The sequence below is a fragment of the Hemitrygon akajei genome, chromosome 3 (assembly GCF_048418815.1).
Source record: "Hemitrygon akajei chromosome 3, sHemAka1.3, whole genome shotgun sequence".
In the NCBI taxonomy this organism is placed as follows: domain Eukaryota; kingdom Metazoa; phylum Chordata; class Chondrichthyes; order Myliobatiformes; family Dasyatidae; genus Hemitrygon; species Hemitrygon akajei.
In genome coordinates, this window is record NC_133126.1 from 20,544,619 (window position 1) to 20,561,138 (window position 16,520).

A 16,520-nucleotide genomic window follows, 5' to 3' on the forward strand; every position below is an offset into this window, starting at 1 on the left:
AATGGAAGGAAGTAGAGACTTTTATCAAAACAGCAGTCCTTTGATTTTTTTTTTGCATTCATGCTCTCTGCTTAAATGAGGTTCAAGCAACAAGTCCGGATGGCATTTAGTAAGGGTCTTCACCCTTAATAATTCAGTCCCATAGACAATCAGAAAGTTCTTGAAAAGATCTGCCTAAGTCATAGAAACTTCTATTGTTTTGAAGCATTTAACATGTTACCTAATATTTCTCTAAAGCTCTGATTCTACCTAATTATTTGTCTTTTGAATCGGAATTAGTATCAAGTTTAGTATCACCATCATATGTCGTGAAATTTGTTGTTTTTGCGGCAGCAGTACAATACGTGGGCAGCCCAGTAGCATAGCGGTTAGTGCAATTGCTTTTCAGCCCCAGCTATCATCAATCCGAGTTCAATTCCATACGCTCTCTCTAAGGAATTTGTACGTTCTCCCCATGAGTGCATTACTTTCCTCCGGCTGCTCTGGTGTCCTCTCATATTCCTAAGATGGTAGAGTTGGTGAGTTTTGGGCATGCTATGTTGGCGTTGGAAGCATGGCAGTACGTGCAGCCTGCCCCCGGTACAATCCTTGTACCGTGTTGGTTGTTGACGCAAAACGATGCATGTCACTGTGTGTTTCAATGTTTCAGTACACGTGACAAATGAAGAATATCTTTAAATATAACCGCTATTTTAGCCTGTATGTCCCATTCCTGAAGTTTTCTCTTTAAAGTGCATAGGCTTTTTTTGGAAAAGGTGGTAAGTTTATTTTATAATTCTAAATAATACTGTCATGATGGTAGCAAGGATTTCTTTCACATAACAAGGACATGTTACCATCAGAAAGATGGAGGTCCTTATGAGAATGACTTTACACAACGGACAAAAGTGTGGCTCAGCTCTTTAGGTGTGACTGGTATGAAATGTTACTTAAATCACAGTTTTATTGGAGAGTGTATTATCTTCTCCCATAGAGCAGAGTTGGCCCTTAACTATCAAGTTTTTTGAAGCTAGGAATTATACTACTGTGCTGGCCAATGTCTGCTCTTTTTAACACAGAGCAGCTAAGGTCAGATTAGATGACTGGTCATTGCTTTGCGATTTGTTAGTGTTCTCCTTATGGTTACAACAAGCAGTGGCCAGAAAGCTGTACATTGAGCTTTGACGGCCATTTGCTGACACCTGGACCAGTTTGGTGGGTATCCGTTGGTCTTTTCGCTGTGTGCATGTTCAGGCAGGAGTTTGCAAAGTTGTTCAGTGACTGCATCATCCAGGCCATGCTCTCTTCTCGTGACTAGTATCAGGCAGGAGGTACAGGAGCCTTAGGTCCTACACCACCAGGTTCAGGAACAGTTATTGACCTTCACCCATCAGGTTCCTGAACGGTGTGGATAATGTCACACACCTCAACACTGAACTGATTTCGCCACCTATAGACTCACTTTCAAGGACTCTACAACTCGAGTTTAAGTTCAAGTTTAATTGTCATTGAACCATACATGTGTATATAGTTAAATGAAACAGCATTCCAATGGGACCAAGGTACAAAACACAGTTTGTACATCTGTGTGCAAAACACAGCACGTACAACTACGAAAACACATACAGTCATAAAATAATATTAGCATGTCCCTTTGTGGTATGGTCTGAAGATTGCTGGTGCAGGGGGTGTTGTACTGGAGTTACATTCCTGCAAAACAGGTAAGCAGAAGATTCTCATCTCCCACAGCCACAGACAAAGGCAATCCAGTTTGTCTTCTAGGGAGAGGACACTAGAGGGCAGCACTGCTGGGAGAGCCGGAGTGTAGGGGCTGATCCCCAATCCAGCACTGATTCCAGTGGCCCGCCATGCCTCTGTCCTTTCCCACACTACCTCCGTGCCTCCCCTCTTGGGTGACTGTAACAGGAGACGCTGCGGCACAAGTGCCTGAACCAGTGTGCCGGCTGTGCCTCTGTCTCTCCCACACTGCCTCCAGCGCCTCGTCTCCTGGGTGGCTATAAGAAGCAGTGCCATGCCATGAGGGCCTGGTCCAGCAACAACTGAGGCCATGCAGCTCCCTCGCTGTCAGTCTCACCAATGAACTCATGTTCTTAGTATTATTTATGTATTTATTTATTATTTGTTAGCTTTGTATTTGGCTTCTTTTGCACTTTGCTTGTCAGTCTTAGTGTGTAGTTTTTTTAATTGATTCCATTGTATTTCTTTGTTCTACTGTGAATGCCCGCAAGCAAACAAATCTCAGGGTAGGATACAGTGAGATCAATGTACTGTGATGATGAATTTTACTTTGAAATTTGAACTCCAGATGCGGGGACCACCTACCTTCTTGGACCAGGGTGATCCCCTGAAGTGCAGAGAGAGAGTTCCTGAAATCGGCCTGAGTCACCTTGCCTTCTGAACCCCACATGTATAATTGGATAGACTGAGGTGCATATAACAAATATGATTCTGATTCAGAGATATTGTTTCGGTGAAATAATAACAGTGACTTCATAGTCATGCAATGCAGAAGCAAGCCCTTCGGCCCATCTGGTCCATGCCGATCAGGATTTCCATCTAAACTAGTCTCAAGATTCGCCCATATCTCTAAACCTTTAAAAAGTGCCTTTTAAATGTTAATGTACCTACCTCAATCACTTTCTCAAGCAGGGCTTACCAATCGTACACTGGGTGACAACATTGTCCCTCAGGGTCTTGTTAAATCTCTTTCCTCTCACTTTAAATCTATGCTCTTTAAAGTTTTGATTCCCCAATACTAGGAGAAAAACTGTGTGCATTGCCCTTCATGATTTCTACACCTCTATAACCTGCTCAACCTCTCTCCATAACTCAGTTCCTTAACATCCTTGTAAATCTCCTCTGCAATTTTTCTAGCTTTATGGCATCTTTCCTTTGGCGGGGTGACCAAAAGTGATCGAAGTATTCCAATGTAGCCTCACCAATGCCTTGCACAACTACAACAAGGCAGTATAGTGGTTAGCACAACACATTACAGTACCAGCAACCTGGGTTCAATTCCCACTGTTGTCTGTAAGGAGTTTGTACGTTCTCCCTGTCACCACGTGGGTTTCCTCCCACATCCCAAAGATGTACCAGATAGTAAGTTAATGGCCATTGTAAATTGTCCCCTGATTAGGCTAGGGTTAAATTGGAGGTTACTGGGAGGTGAAGTTTGAAGGGCCAGAATGGTCTGTTCTGCTTTGTACCCCAATAAACAGATAAATAAATAAATAACTAAATAAAACAAAACATCCATTCCCATCATCCCTCATACTCATTGCCCATTGCCCTGACTGATGAAGGCCAGTGTCCCTGTCGACTTTGAATTCTGGTTTCATAGAATCATGAGCTTGTACATGCAGGTCCTTCTGATCCACAACACTCTCCAGAGCCCGACTATGCACTGTGAAAGTCCTACTCTGATCTGTTGTACGAAACGGCACCACCTTACAATTACCTTGGTGGCTGTGGAGGCCACCTCACTGGGTGCATTAAGGTGCAGGCTAATAGGTTCCCAATTAGCCAGGGAGTGAAGGTTATGGGGAGAAGGCAGGAGAATGGGGTTGAGAGGGAAATGGTTCAGCCATGTTGAAACAATGGGCTGAACAGCCTAATTCTGCTCCTATGCCTATGGTCTTATAGTTTTATCTGAATTAAACTCCATTTGCCATTCCTTGGCCCACTTGCTGAACTGATCAAGTTCCCTCTGCAGTTTCTGAAGACCATCACTGGCGAGGACACTAGCTATTTTCAGCATCATCTGCAGACCTACTAGCTGTGCCTTCTGCATTATCATAAAAGCATAGTAACGTAGGAAAGAGGAACAGGAGTAGACCATCTGGCCTGTTGAGCCTATTCCACCAAAATAAGATCATGATAAGATAAGATCAAGATAAGGTAAGATAAGATCAAGATAAGATCATGGCTGATCTGGCCATGGACTCAGCTCCACTTACCTGTCTTTTCTCAACAGCCCTTAATTCCATGCTGTGTAAAAATCTATCTTACTCTGTCTTAAATACATTTTAATTAGAGATCATCTCCTGCTTCCTTTTAAGACAGAGACAATATCCACCTTGGTGAAACTTACTTACATCTGTCCTGTATGTAGGTGACCAAAACTGCAAACAATACTCCAAATTAAACCTCACCAATGTCTTATACAACAACATAACATCCCATCTCCTGTACTCAGTACTTTGATTTATGAAGGCCAGTGTGCCAAAAGCTTTCTTTATGAACCTGTCGACCTGTGACGCCACTTTCAATGAATTATGGACCTGCATTCCCAGATCCCTTTGTTCCACAGCACTCCTCAGTGCCCTACCGTTCACTTACCTTCGTTGGTCCTACTGAGTGCAACTCATCACACTTATCACTTCACACGTTGAATTCCATCTGCCATTTTTCGGTCCGTTTCACTGACTGGTTCAGATCTCGCTGTAAGCTTTGATGCTTTGCCTCGCTGAGTAGTACACCCCCGATCTTGGTGTCATCCACAAATTTGCTAATCCAGTTAACCACATTATCGTGACCCAGCACCGATCCCTGCGGCACTCCACTAGTCACAGGCCTCCAGTCAGAGAGGCACCCATCTACTACCGCTCCCTGGTTTCTCTCACAAAGCCAATGTCTAATTCTGCTGCAACACAAAAATCTGTCTAACTGTGTCTTAAATGTACAGTACTTAATGAGGTGGCTGAGAATTCCGCAGATTCCCTACTCTCTGGGAAAAGCAGGTTCTCCTCATTTCCATCCTAGATCTATTTCCTTGAATTTTGAGGCTATGTTCACTAGTTCCAGTCTCACTTACCAACGCATGCAACTTCCCTCCTCCTATCTTATTTGTCCCTTTCCCAATTTTATATGTTTCTATAAGAGCCCTTCTCATGCTTCTAAATTGCAGTGAGTATATTCCTAGGTGACTGTCTCTCCTCATCTCTGGATTGTTCTTCAGTGTTTGAAGTTTTCCATTCTTGTGGAACTTTTCTTTAGAAGAGGCCAGTTCACCACTCAGACGTCAGACGAGTAAAACCACCTTTGTGTTTCTCGCCCTGCAAAGGTTCACCGTCGCTCTGCTCATCACCTGCTGAAACTCTGCCGTGCCAACAGGGGCACCTTCATCAAAGTGGGCCAGCACCTGGGGGGCTTGGACTACCTGTTGCCTGAGGAGTACACCAGCACTCTGAAGATTCTGCACAGCCAAGCCCCACAGAGCAGTCTGCAGGAGATCAAGCAGGTTATCCAGGAAGAACTCGGCAAAGAGGTAACAAGGGAACTTCAAGTTCAATGTTGTGATGTACTTACAATATTAATCTAATTGAGGAGGATGTGTATATATGTTATAAATACACACGATTAAAATACACTTCACATCTATGGGATCATGTAATCATGTTTAATCAAACATATCATGTCTATAAGCACAAGGGATTCTGCAGATGCTGGAAATCTCGAGCAGCAAGATTGATAGGGTGGTTGAGGAGCGAATGGTGTGTTGTCCTTCATTAGTCGGGGATTGAGTTCAGGAGCCACAAAGTAATGTTGCAGTTTTATAAAACTCTGGGCAGACCACACTTGGAGTATTGTGTTCAGTTCTGTTTGCCTCATTATAGGAAGGATGTGGAAGCTTTAGAGAGGGTGCAGAGGAGGTTTACCAGGGTGCTGCCTGGACAGAGGGTGCAGAGGAGGTTTACCAGGGTGCTGCCTGGACTGGAGGGGATGTGTTATGAAGATAAGTTGAGCAAGTCCAGGGCTTTTCTCCTTGGACTGAAGGAGGACTAGAGGTGCCCTGATAGAGGAGTACAAGATGATAAGGGGCACAGATAGAATGGACAGCCAGAAGCTTTTCCCAGAGCAGAAATGGCTAATACAAGGGTTTTTTAAAAGTTTTTAAAGGAATAGTATAAGGGGGATGTCAGAGGTAAGTTCTTTACATAGAATGGTGGGTGCATAGAATGCCCTGCCAAGGGTGGTGGTAGAGGGAATATATTAGGGGCATTTACGAAACTCTTAGACAGGCACAAGGATGACAGAAAAATAGAGGGCTATGTGGGAGGAAAGGGTTAAATTTAACTTAGAGTAAGTTAAAAAGTCGGCACAACATTATGGGCCCAAGGGCCTGTACTGTGCTGTTACTGTTCTATGAAACACACAGAAAATGCTAGAGCAGCTCAGCAAGTCAAGTGGTCACTTTCTGGGCCAAGACCATTCATCAAGTCTGTAAACAAAGGGGGCAGAGGCCAGAATAGGAAGGTGTGGGGAAGGGAAGGAGTACAAGCTAGCAGGTGATAGGTGAAACCTAATTAGGGGAAGATGTATGTGTGAGGCGCGGGTGGAGGGAGGGTAATCTCAGGAGAAAACTATGCTAGAATCTGCCCCCTTCCTTTCCAGTCCTGACAAAGGGCACTGTTCCCTCTCAGCTGTATGGGTGCATGGCCGTGCAGTAACTAAAATGCTCCCATGCACATAGCTTTTGTTGCTGTGCAGCAGGAATTTTCTTTTATATAACGTTAATATAATTCTACAATTATGTTAATACAAGTTTGACATTGTACTAATATAATTTTGAAATCTATGTTAATATAATTGTGAGATATCGTGTAACTAATTATGCATTAATGAATATAATCCATAAATTTTCTAAATAATAAACATACCTTTACTCTGAAACATTTTAGAGCTTCAACATTTTTACATTGTCAGTGTTTCAAGTTACAACACTGTTACAAATTGGAGTGGAAGCCGGTGGGTGATTGCTAATGAACTGCCGGCCTGCTGAACACAATGTGAAAGATTTTCTCTATTGTACTATATTCCATTATATCCTTCAATTAGTAAATAAAGTCAAAAGTATGTGATTTTTCAATTTTTTCATTCTAAATATTCATAGTACGCATATTACAAAAAAAACCCAAATATAATGTGCCAGGCAGTTTTCAGGCCCTCTAAAAACTTCCTGCTGAGAGCAATAGTTGGTCCCTGCAGCTGTATAAAATTTAGAGGGGACGTTGATGAACGATCTCGGCCCAAAACATCAACTGTTTATTCCCCTCCATCATAGATGCTGCCTGACTAGCTGAGATCCTCCAGCATTTTCAATTTGTTACATGTCATTTCTATATAAAATATGCAAGCATAATATATAAATCCTGCTATTGTTAATCCTTGTGCTAAATTAAAACAATTTTAAATATTCATTGTAATTATTTTTTAATATCAGGGCTGGTATTATTAATTTCAGTGCATTGAATACAGCTCTGAATATTTATCTTATAATTGTTTTTGAATGTCACGAGTGGGTTAAGTAATGTGATGCTGTTGTAGAATTGGCTGTGAAGCTGCCTCTTGAGCAGTCATGGTGATAATTAGCTGTTGAATCACCGGGAATAAGCAGCAGGGAAAGAGGGCACAACTTCCTCATGTTTACAGAGGCAGAAAGATCCTCTGCAGGATGGGAGGAGAACGAGGGACAGATGAAAGACAAATGGGCAGCACGAGTGACAAAGGGAGGGAGAAGGGAATGATGAAAGGAAGCAGGAGGAAATAATAGAGAGGCAGAAGAGAGAGTGGGTTTTACACAAAGATTGGCTGGTGCGCATGACAGTTTGCACAGATGTGTGTAGAGAGTGAGATGCACATGGACACACACACACAGACACACACTACACATATACACACACCACACACACACACACACACACACACAACACACACACACTACACACAGACACACACTACACCATACACACATACAGTCTGCATGACACTTCCACCAAACAAGAAATAATCCATCTTGATGCATTTCAAATCATAGTCGTGGACTTCAGTCAGGCTTGTTTGAAGAAAACCCTGCCCAGTTACCATCCACATATAACCTGCAGCACTAGAGGTCCCAACATATTCAAGCACTGCTTTACTGTGATTAGGAATGCCTACTGTTCCATGCCTAGCTGTAATTTCAGGAAATCGGATCACTTGGCTGCCCTTCTCCTACCTGCATACAGGCAGAGACTGAAGAACAAGGCGCTAGAGATAAGGACAACAAAGAGGTGGTTGTGCAAAGCAGAGGAGCATCTGTGGGATTGCTTCAAGTCAGTGGACCGGGCCAATTCAAGGGCTCATCTGTGGGTCATGATTGTCGTGGACTTTTAACAATAGTCATAGATGAATGTGTCCCCACAAAATCATTCAGCGTCTTCCCCAGCCAGAAGTCCTGGATGAACCATCAGATCTGTAGTCTTTTGAGGGCCGGATCAGAGGCATACAAGTCTGGAGACCAAGTAAGATATAAGAGGCCCAATACAATCTCCGGAAAGCCATCTCACGGGCGAAGTGGCAATTGCAAACTAAACGAATCAATGAAGGGTGCTCAACAGCTGTGGCAGTGTTTGAATGTGAAATCAAGTGAGATAGGTGACAACAGGGATGAGCTTCCAGATGAGCTCAGTGCGTTGTACGCTCACTTTGACTGTCAAAACAAGGAGAATTCTTCACAAACTCCCACGACCCCCGCTGACCCTGTGATCTCCGTTTCAGGCTGACGTGAGAACATCCTTCGGGAGGGTGAAGGAAAGCATCCAGCCCAGGTGGAGTACTAAAGATCTGTGCTGATCAACTGGCTGGAGTGTTCACCAATATCTTTAACTTCTTGCTTTGGCAGTCTGAAATATCCGCCTGTGGTAATCTGCTTCAGAGACTATCATCCACTGTAATAAAGTGTTTTGAGAGGTTGGTGATAAAACAAATTAACTCCTGACTGAGAAGCGACTTAGATTCACTCCGATATGCCTACTGGCACAACAGATCCACAGCAGGTGCTTTCTGTTTGGCTCTTCACTCAACCCTGGAACATTTGAACAGCAGAGACGGATACATCAGGATGCTCTTCACCGACTGCAGCTTGACATTCAATACTATCATCCTCTCAAAACTAATGAAAAAGCTTCAAGACCTTGGCCGCAATACCTCCTTGTGCAACTAGATCCTCGATTTGCTCACTTACCGACCCCAGTCAGTTCAGATTGACAACAACATCTCCTCCACAATCTGCATCAGCACAGGTGCACCACAGGGCTCTGCTGGCTTTATATTTATGACCATGTGGCTGAGCACAGTTCCTATGACATATTCAAGTTTGCTGTCGACTGAATCAAAGGTGGTGATGAATCAGCATGTAGGAAGGAGAGTGAAAATCTGGCTGAGTGGTGCCACAACAACAACCTCTCGCTCAATGTCAGCCAGAGCAAGGAGCTGATTATTGACTTCAGATGGAGGGAACTAGATCCACGAGCCAGTCCTCATTGGAGAATCAGCCGCTTTAAATTCCTCGGCGCTATCACTTCAGATGACCTGTCCTGGAACCAGCGTGCAAGTGCAATTGTGAAGAAAGCACGGCAACACCTCTACTTCCTCAGAAGTTTGCGAAGATTCGCCATGACATCTAAAACTTTGACAAACTCCTCTAGATGTGTGGTGGAGAGTAGAATGGTGGTTAGCATAATGATATTACAGTACTGGCAACCTGGGTTCAATTCCACCACCATCTGTAAGGATTTTGAACGTTCTTCTCGTGACTGAGTGGGCTTCCCTCAGATGCTCTGGTTTCCTCCCACAAAACAAAGACTTACCAGTTAGTAGATTAATTGTTCATTGCAAATTACCCTGTGATTAGGCTAGGGTTAAATCGGGGGTTGCTGGGTGGCATGGCGTGGAGGGCCGGAAGGGCCTATTCTACACTGTAACTCAGTAAATAAATAAGAAGTACCAAGGAACAGTGTGTGTGTGTGTCTGGTTCTCCACTGTGCACATCTGCAGTTCAGTGTATCTGTGCCTACAGTGTCCAAGGATAGTGCCTTCAGCGGCGTCAGAAACGGCTTCTTCCCCTCCACCCCCAGCCCCGTGGAACAATTTGATTAGAGAATACCTGTTGCCACCATTGGCTACACCTGTGCTAGCCCTCCCACCACTGAGCACATCTACATGGAACATTGTCATCAGCATCCATCATCATGGACCCTCCACTACCCAGGCCATGCTCTCTTCTCGCTGCTACCATCAGGAAGAAGGTACAGGAGCCTCAGGACTCACACCACCTGGTTCAGGAACACCTACAACTCCCCAGCCATCAGGCTCCTGAACCATAGGGGATAACTTTACTCAATTTTACTTGCCCCATCACTAAAATGTTCCCACAACTTCTAGACTCACTTTCAATGACTCTTCATCTTGTGTTCTTGATATTTATTGCTTATTTATTATTATTGTTGTATTGTTATTTGTTTGCAGCTCAAACTGGTAAAACCTGAGGTACAGGCAAACCCAAGCCACTCATTTCTCAATTGTTAGGAACTAAACATACTTACTGTAGTGGTGTTTAGTACTGTGGCTTTTAGAGATTTATGTAGCTATTACTGTGTAGGCCTATTTGTTTAATGCTATTGTGTAGTGACTTTGGGATGATACTAATTACTATTGGGACTGTACATGTCCAAAAGTCTTTCATTTTCCTCTTTTATTTCAGCATATTTCTGGTGTTTTTCACTTATTGATTTCTGTAAGTTATGAATGTTTGGAATGGCTATATCAATTAAATAAGTTGTTCTTGTTTGTTTGCCCTGTATTAATATATCTGGACGGTTATTATGGATTGTCCTACCCATAATAACAGATTGGTCGTAATATAATCTGTGGTACTCTGTCTCTAAAACTGGATCAGGCTTGTATTTACAGTAAGGTATGGTGACTTTTATGAGTTTGTATTTCAAAGCAAATTTTGGTGAATGATGTTTGCCACTTGGTTGTGCCTGTGTAAGTAATCAGATTCAGTTAAACTGCTGCAGGATCCTGTGATGTGTTGGATTGTTTCTGGTTTCTCTTGGCATTTTCTGCTTGAACTTATTGGTCTTTTATTATGTATTGTTGATAATTTTTTGTGTTAAACAGCTGGCCCTGTATTGCCACAAGGAAACTCTCTGTTTATTATTATTATTATTGTAAAAAGTTTTTTCTCAGCTTAAGCTGGTAACACCTGAGGTATGCATGCAGCCAAGCACACTCATTTGTCAATTGCTAGGAACTTATAGACTATTCTAGTGGTGTTTAGTTTTGTGGCTTTCTAGAGATTTACATAAATATTACTGTGTTGCCCTAATTGTTTAATGCTATTGTGTAGTGCCTTTGGGATGATACCAATTGTAGATATGACAATCAGGACAATGCATTCCTTGTTCATGTTCCAAAGTCTTTCAATTTCCTCTTTTAATTCGGCATATTTCTGGTGTTTTTCACTTACTGATTTCTGTAAGTTGGCTATGTCTGTCAAATAAGTTATTCTTTTATTATTATTATCATTATTATTTCTTTCTCTTTGCATTTGCACAGTATGTTGTCTTTTGCACAGTTGCATGCCCAATGAGCACGGTCCTTCAATGATTTTTGTTTCGGTTATTGGATTTATTGAGTATGTCGGTAAGAAAATGAATCTCAGAGTTGTATATGGAGACATATATGAACTTTAATAACAAATTTACTTCAAACTTGTGAAAATAATCTCTGAGAACATTACTAGGAAGAGTTTAGACAGACTAGCACTTTATTTCTGGGAATGTAGGAGACTGAGGGAAGAATTTATAGAAAACTATGAGGGACATATCTATCATTTCCCCAGGGAAAGGGAATCATGAACTAGAAGGAGCAGGTTTGAAGCATGAGGGAAAAGAATTAAAATGGACCTGAGAGGTATCTTCTTCAGGCATAGGGTGATGCACGTATGGAGCAAGAGGAAGTGGTTGAGAATCAGAATCATGTGTATTATCACTTACATATGTCATGAAACTTGTTTTGTGGCAGGAGAACAATGTAATACACAAAATATTATTATAGGTTGCAATAATAAAGTAAATAAATAGTGCAAAAAGAGCAAAATAGTGAGATTGTGTTCATGGACCATTCAGTAATCTCATGGTGAAGGGAAAGAAGCTCTTCCTAAAGAGTTGATTGTGCATCTTCAATCTCTTGTACTTTCTCCCTGATAACAGGAATGAGAGGAGAGCATGTCCTGGATGGTGAGGCCCCTTCATGATGATTCCAACTTTTGAAAATGTCCTTAATGGTGGGGAGGCTTGTGTCTATGATCGGGGGAGGTACAGGAGGCTTAGATCCCGTATCACCAGGTTCAAGAACAGTTAATACCCTTCAGCCATCAGGCTCCTGGACCAGAGTGGATAACTTCATTCACCCTAACACTGAACTGATCATTAAATACACTCAATGTCAAGAACTCTACAAGTCATGTCCTCAGTGTTATTCATTCAGTTGATCTATTTATTCATCAATCTATCTGTCTATCTAATGTTTCTTTTTTGTAAATGCATGATTTCTCCGTCTTTGAGTGTATTTTTCATTGATTTCATTGCACTTATTTGCTTTACTGTGAACGCCTGCAAGAAAATGAATCTCAGGGTAGTATTTGGAGACATATACATATTTACTTTGAACATTGAGCTTTCAACATGATGGAGCTGGCTGTGAGCGTACAACCCTTTGCAGCCTCTCTATCCTGTGTATTGGAGCCTTTGGTGCAGATGGTGATGTAATTCAGTCAGAATGTGCTCTGTGGTACATCTGTAGAAATTTGCTTGAGTCTTTGGTGACATACCAAATCTCCTTCAAACTCCTCACAAAGTGTAGCTGCTGTCGTGCCTCATTCATGATTGCCTCGATATGTTGGGCTTATTGTGGGATCCAGCATAGATTAGTAACACTTAACAGCCCTTCTTAATAAGTACATAGATAGGATCGGTTTAGAGGGATATAGGCCATATGCAGGCAAATGGGTCTAGCTTAGATGGAAATCTTGGCCAGCATGATCAAGTTGGGCTGAGGGGCTTTTTTCAATGCTGTGTTACTCTGTAGCTCTATGACTCTATGTGCAAGAGGTTCATGAATGCCCAAGTGTCATAGAGTCATTGGGAGATACTGCATAGACACAAGCCCTTTGGCCCACTGTGCCTGTGCTGAATATTAAGCAACCATTTTGAGAATACAAAAGCAAGGATATAATGCTGAGTCTTTATACGGCGCTGGTGAGGCCTCATTTGGAGTGCTTTGAGCAGTTTTGGCCCCTTATCTAAAAAAAGAATGTGCCGACATTGGAGGGGGTTCATGAAAATGATTCCCGGATTGAAAGGCTTGTCACATGAAGAGCATTTGTTGGCTTGGGGCCTCTACTCACTGGAATTCAGAAGAATGGGGGTGACCTCATTGAAACCTATCGAATGTTGAAAGGCTTTGATAGAGTAGATGTGGAGAGGATGTTTCCTGTAGTGGGGGAATCAAAGACCAGAGGACACAGCCTCAGAATAGAGGAACGTCCTTTTAGAGCAGAGGTGAGGAGGAATCTCTTCAGCCAGAGAGTGGTGAATCTGTGGAACTCTTTGCCACAGGCGGCATTGGCTCAAGGGCTTTGGCTCAACAGGGCTTCGGCAAGAATTGGCAAGGTTAAGTAGGCAAGCTGATGCCTTATTTCTTATTTTTTCTGATTTAAATTTTTCGAGAATAGTGTGTATGTCTATAGGGCCAATGTTCTGTTCTGGGTGTCAGATGTGGATTTCCAGGAGACTCCCAGCCTCTCCGATGGCCACATCTGCACCAGGTGCATCAAAGTGCATCTGCTTAGAGACTGTGTTAGGGAACTGGAGCTGCAGCTTGATGCCCTTTGGTGTTTAGGGAAAGTCAGGAGGTGATAGGCAGGAGCTGCAGGGAGGTGGTCACCCCAAGGCTACAGGAGACAGATAAATGGGTGACTGTCAGGTAAGGGAAGGGAGACCATCAGATAGTGGAAAGCACCCTTGTGGGCGGCCCCCTCAACAATAAGTACTTCATTTTGAGTACTTTTGAAGGGGTCAACCTACTTGGGGGAAGCAATAGGGGCTGTGCCTATGGCACCGAGTCTGACCACGTGGCTCAGAAGGGTAAGAATATGTAGAGGATGACAGCAGTAATAGGGGACTCTGTAGTTAGGGGGGCAGATGGGCGATTCTGTGGACATGAAAAGCAAACATGGACAGTAGTTTGCCTCCCAAGTGCCAGGGTCTGCGATGTTTCTGAACACATCCACAATATCCTGAGGGTGAGCAGCTAGAAGTTATGGTACATGTTGGTACCAACGACATAGGTAGAAAAAGAGAGGAGGTCCTGAAAACAGAATACAGGGAGTTAGGAAGGAAGTTGAGAAGCAGGACCTCAAGGGCAGCAATATCGGGATTGCTGCCTGTGCTACGCAACAGTGAGTATAGGAATAGTGAGGTGGCAGATAAATGCATGTCTGAAGAATTGGAGCAGGGGCAGCGATTCTGTTTTCTGGATCATTGGGGCCTCTTCTGGGGCAGGTGTGACCTGTACAAAAGGGACGGGTTGCACTTGAATCTGAGGGGGACCAATATCCTTGTGGGCCCATTTACTAGAGCTGTTGGGAGTGGTTTAAGCTGACTTGGCAAGGAAGCAGTATGATAGAGCCGAGGATGAGCCTGCAGGTTTACAAGTAGATAATGTAATATGTAACATGAATGTATGATTAGATGTAACCACAGACAGAGCAAAGAGCTATGTTATACCACGGAGGTAAAATTTAAAAGGGTGTAGAATGCAGGACTGAAGGTGCTGTATTTAAATGCACGTGGCATTCGGAATCACGTGGACGAACTCGTGGTGCAATTAGAGATTCGTCAGTATGTGGGCATCACTGAGTCGTGGCTGAAAGAAGGTCATAGTTGGGAGTTTAACATCAAAGAATATACTTTGTATTGAAAGGACTGGCAGGAAGGCCTCGGTGATGCTGTGGCTTTATTGGTAGGAGATGGAATTACATCTTTAGAACAAGGTGACATCGGGTCAGAGAATGTTGAATCCTTGTGGATGGAGTTAAGAAAACTGCAAGGGTAAAAAAAACTATTATAGAAATCATATACAGGCCTCCAAATAGTAGCCAAGATGTGAAGTTGAGATTGCAAAGGGAGCTGGAAAGGGCATGTAATAAAAGTAATGTCACAATTGTGATGGGGGACTTCAATATGCAAGGGGATTGGGAAAAGTAGGTTGGTGTTGGGTCACAAGAGAGGAAATTTGTTGAATGGCTACGAGATGGCTTTTTAGAGCAGCTTGTGCTCGAGCCTGCTCGTGGAAAGGCTATCTTAGGCGGTGTAATAACCCAGATCTTATTAGGGAGTTGAACGCAAAGGAACCCTTAGGAGGCAGGGATCATAATATGATTGAATTCATATTGCAATTTGGGAGGGAGAAGCATAAATCACATGTATCAGTATCACAATGGAATAAAGGGAATTACAGAGGCTTGAGAGAGGAGCTTATCCAGGTGGATTAGAGAGGGATACACTTGAGTACTGAAGAACAACAATAAACATCTTGAATCTTGAGTACAAGTATTTAGGTTATGCTGTGAGAGTTGAACTTTTGAAGACAGGTTACATTAAAGCCCTGTCTACTCTCACAATTGAATGCAGCAGATCTCACTGAGTGGTTCTGAAGAGGTTCAGGCTGGACCTTTCTGATGCAGGGTCACAACCCGAAATGTTGCATCCACGTGTGTGGACAAAAAGGATTAGGTGTCAATATCTACATTAATTTGGCATGGTATTGTGGTCTGAATAGTCTGTTCCTGCACTGTACTGTTCTATGTTCTATGTTCTCAGTGCTCCCTGATAACTTCACTCACCTCAACTCTGAACTGATTCCACAACCTACAGGCTCACTTTCAAGGACTTTACACCCATTTTTTAAAAAATTGCACTATTTGTCTTTTGCACATTTGTCTTTGTTTATGTATAATTTTTCATTCTTTTATATTTATTGACTTTCTTGTAAATGCCTGCAAGAAAATTAATCTCAAGGTAGTATATGGTGATATGTGTCTACTTTGATAATGAATTTACTTTGACTCTGTAAGTTGCTCGATCACAGGGGTTTGCAATGTTTTTTATGCCACGGACCCCTACCATTAACCGAGGGGTCTGTGGACTCCCGGTTGAGAACCCCTGTTCTGGCTCTTGCTCCAGATCTCAGACCTTCCCAATGGTTTTCCCATTGCTTATCCTGTTACTAATCTCAGTAAGGAAAAATACTAAATGTTCTGGTCACTATCACGCTGCTTTTCATGGGATCACATTGAGCTCTGTTTCTGATCCAGATTCATTTATTTATCACATATGCTGTACATTGAAACATACGGTGAAATGCATTGTTTGCATTAACAATCAGTACAACCTAAAGGTGTGTTGGGACAGCCTGCAAATGTCGCCACATATTCCGGTGCCAAACCACCATTCCTGATTGGCTACCACACTGAAAACAGAGACCCACTTTTCAAAATGTGTTCATTGGCTCTCCTTCCATTTTACCTCCTGCCTTTGTTCTCCATGTAAGAACGCTGTCCAGCATCAACTGTGCAACGGTGGGATCTGAGTCCACAGAGAAGCAGAGTCCAGGGCCTGCACTCAGCACAG

At 42.9% G+C, this 16,520-nt stretch overlaps 1 protein-coding gene across 3 annotated transcripts in view; it reads left to right on the forward strand.

Annotated features, from left to right (window-relative positions):
• Window positions 1-16,520, forward strand: part of adck1 (aarF domain containing kinase 1) — a 681,773-nt gene that overhangs the window by 186,175 nt on the left and 479,078 nt on the right. For 2 of the 3 annotated variants that reach the window (XM_073039303.1, XM_073039304.1), the window contains exon 4: window positions 5,063-5,266. The exons of the other annotated variant lie outside the window; for it this stretch is intronic. In XM_073039303.1, the coding sequence (XP_072895404.1) occupies window positions 5,063-5,266 (204 nt within the window). The remainder of the gene's footprint in view (window positions 1-5,062; window positions 5,267-16,520) is intronic. 3 annotated transcript variants of the gene reach the window in all.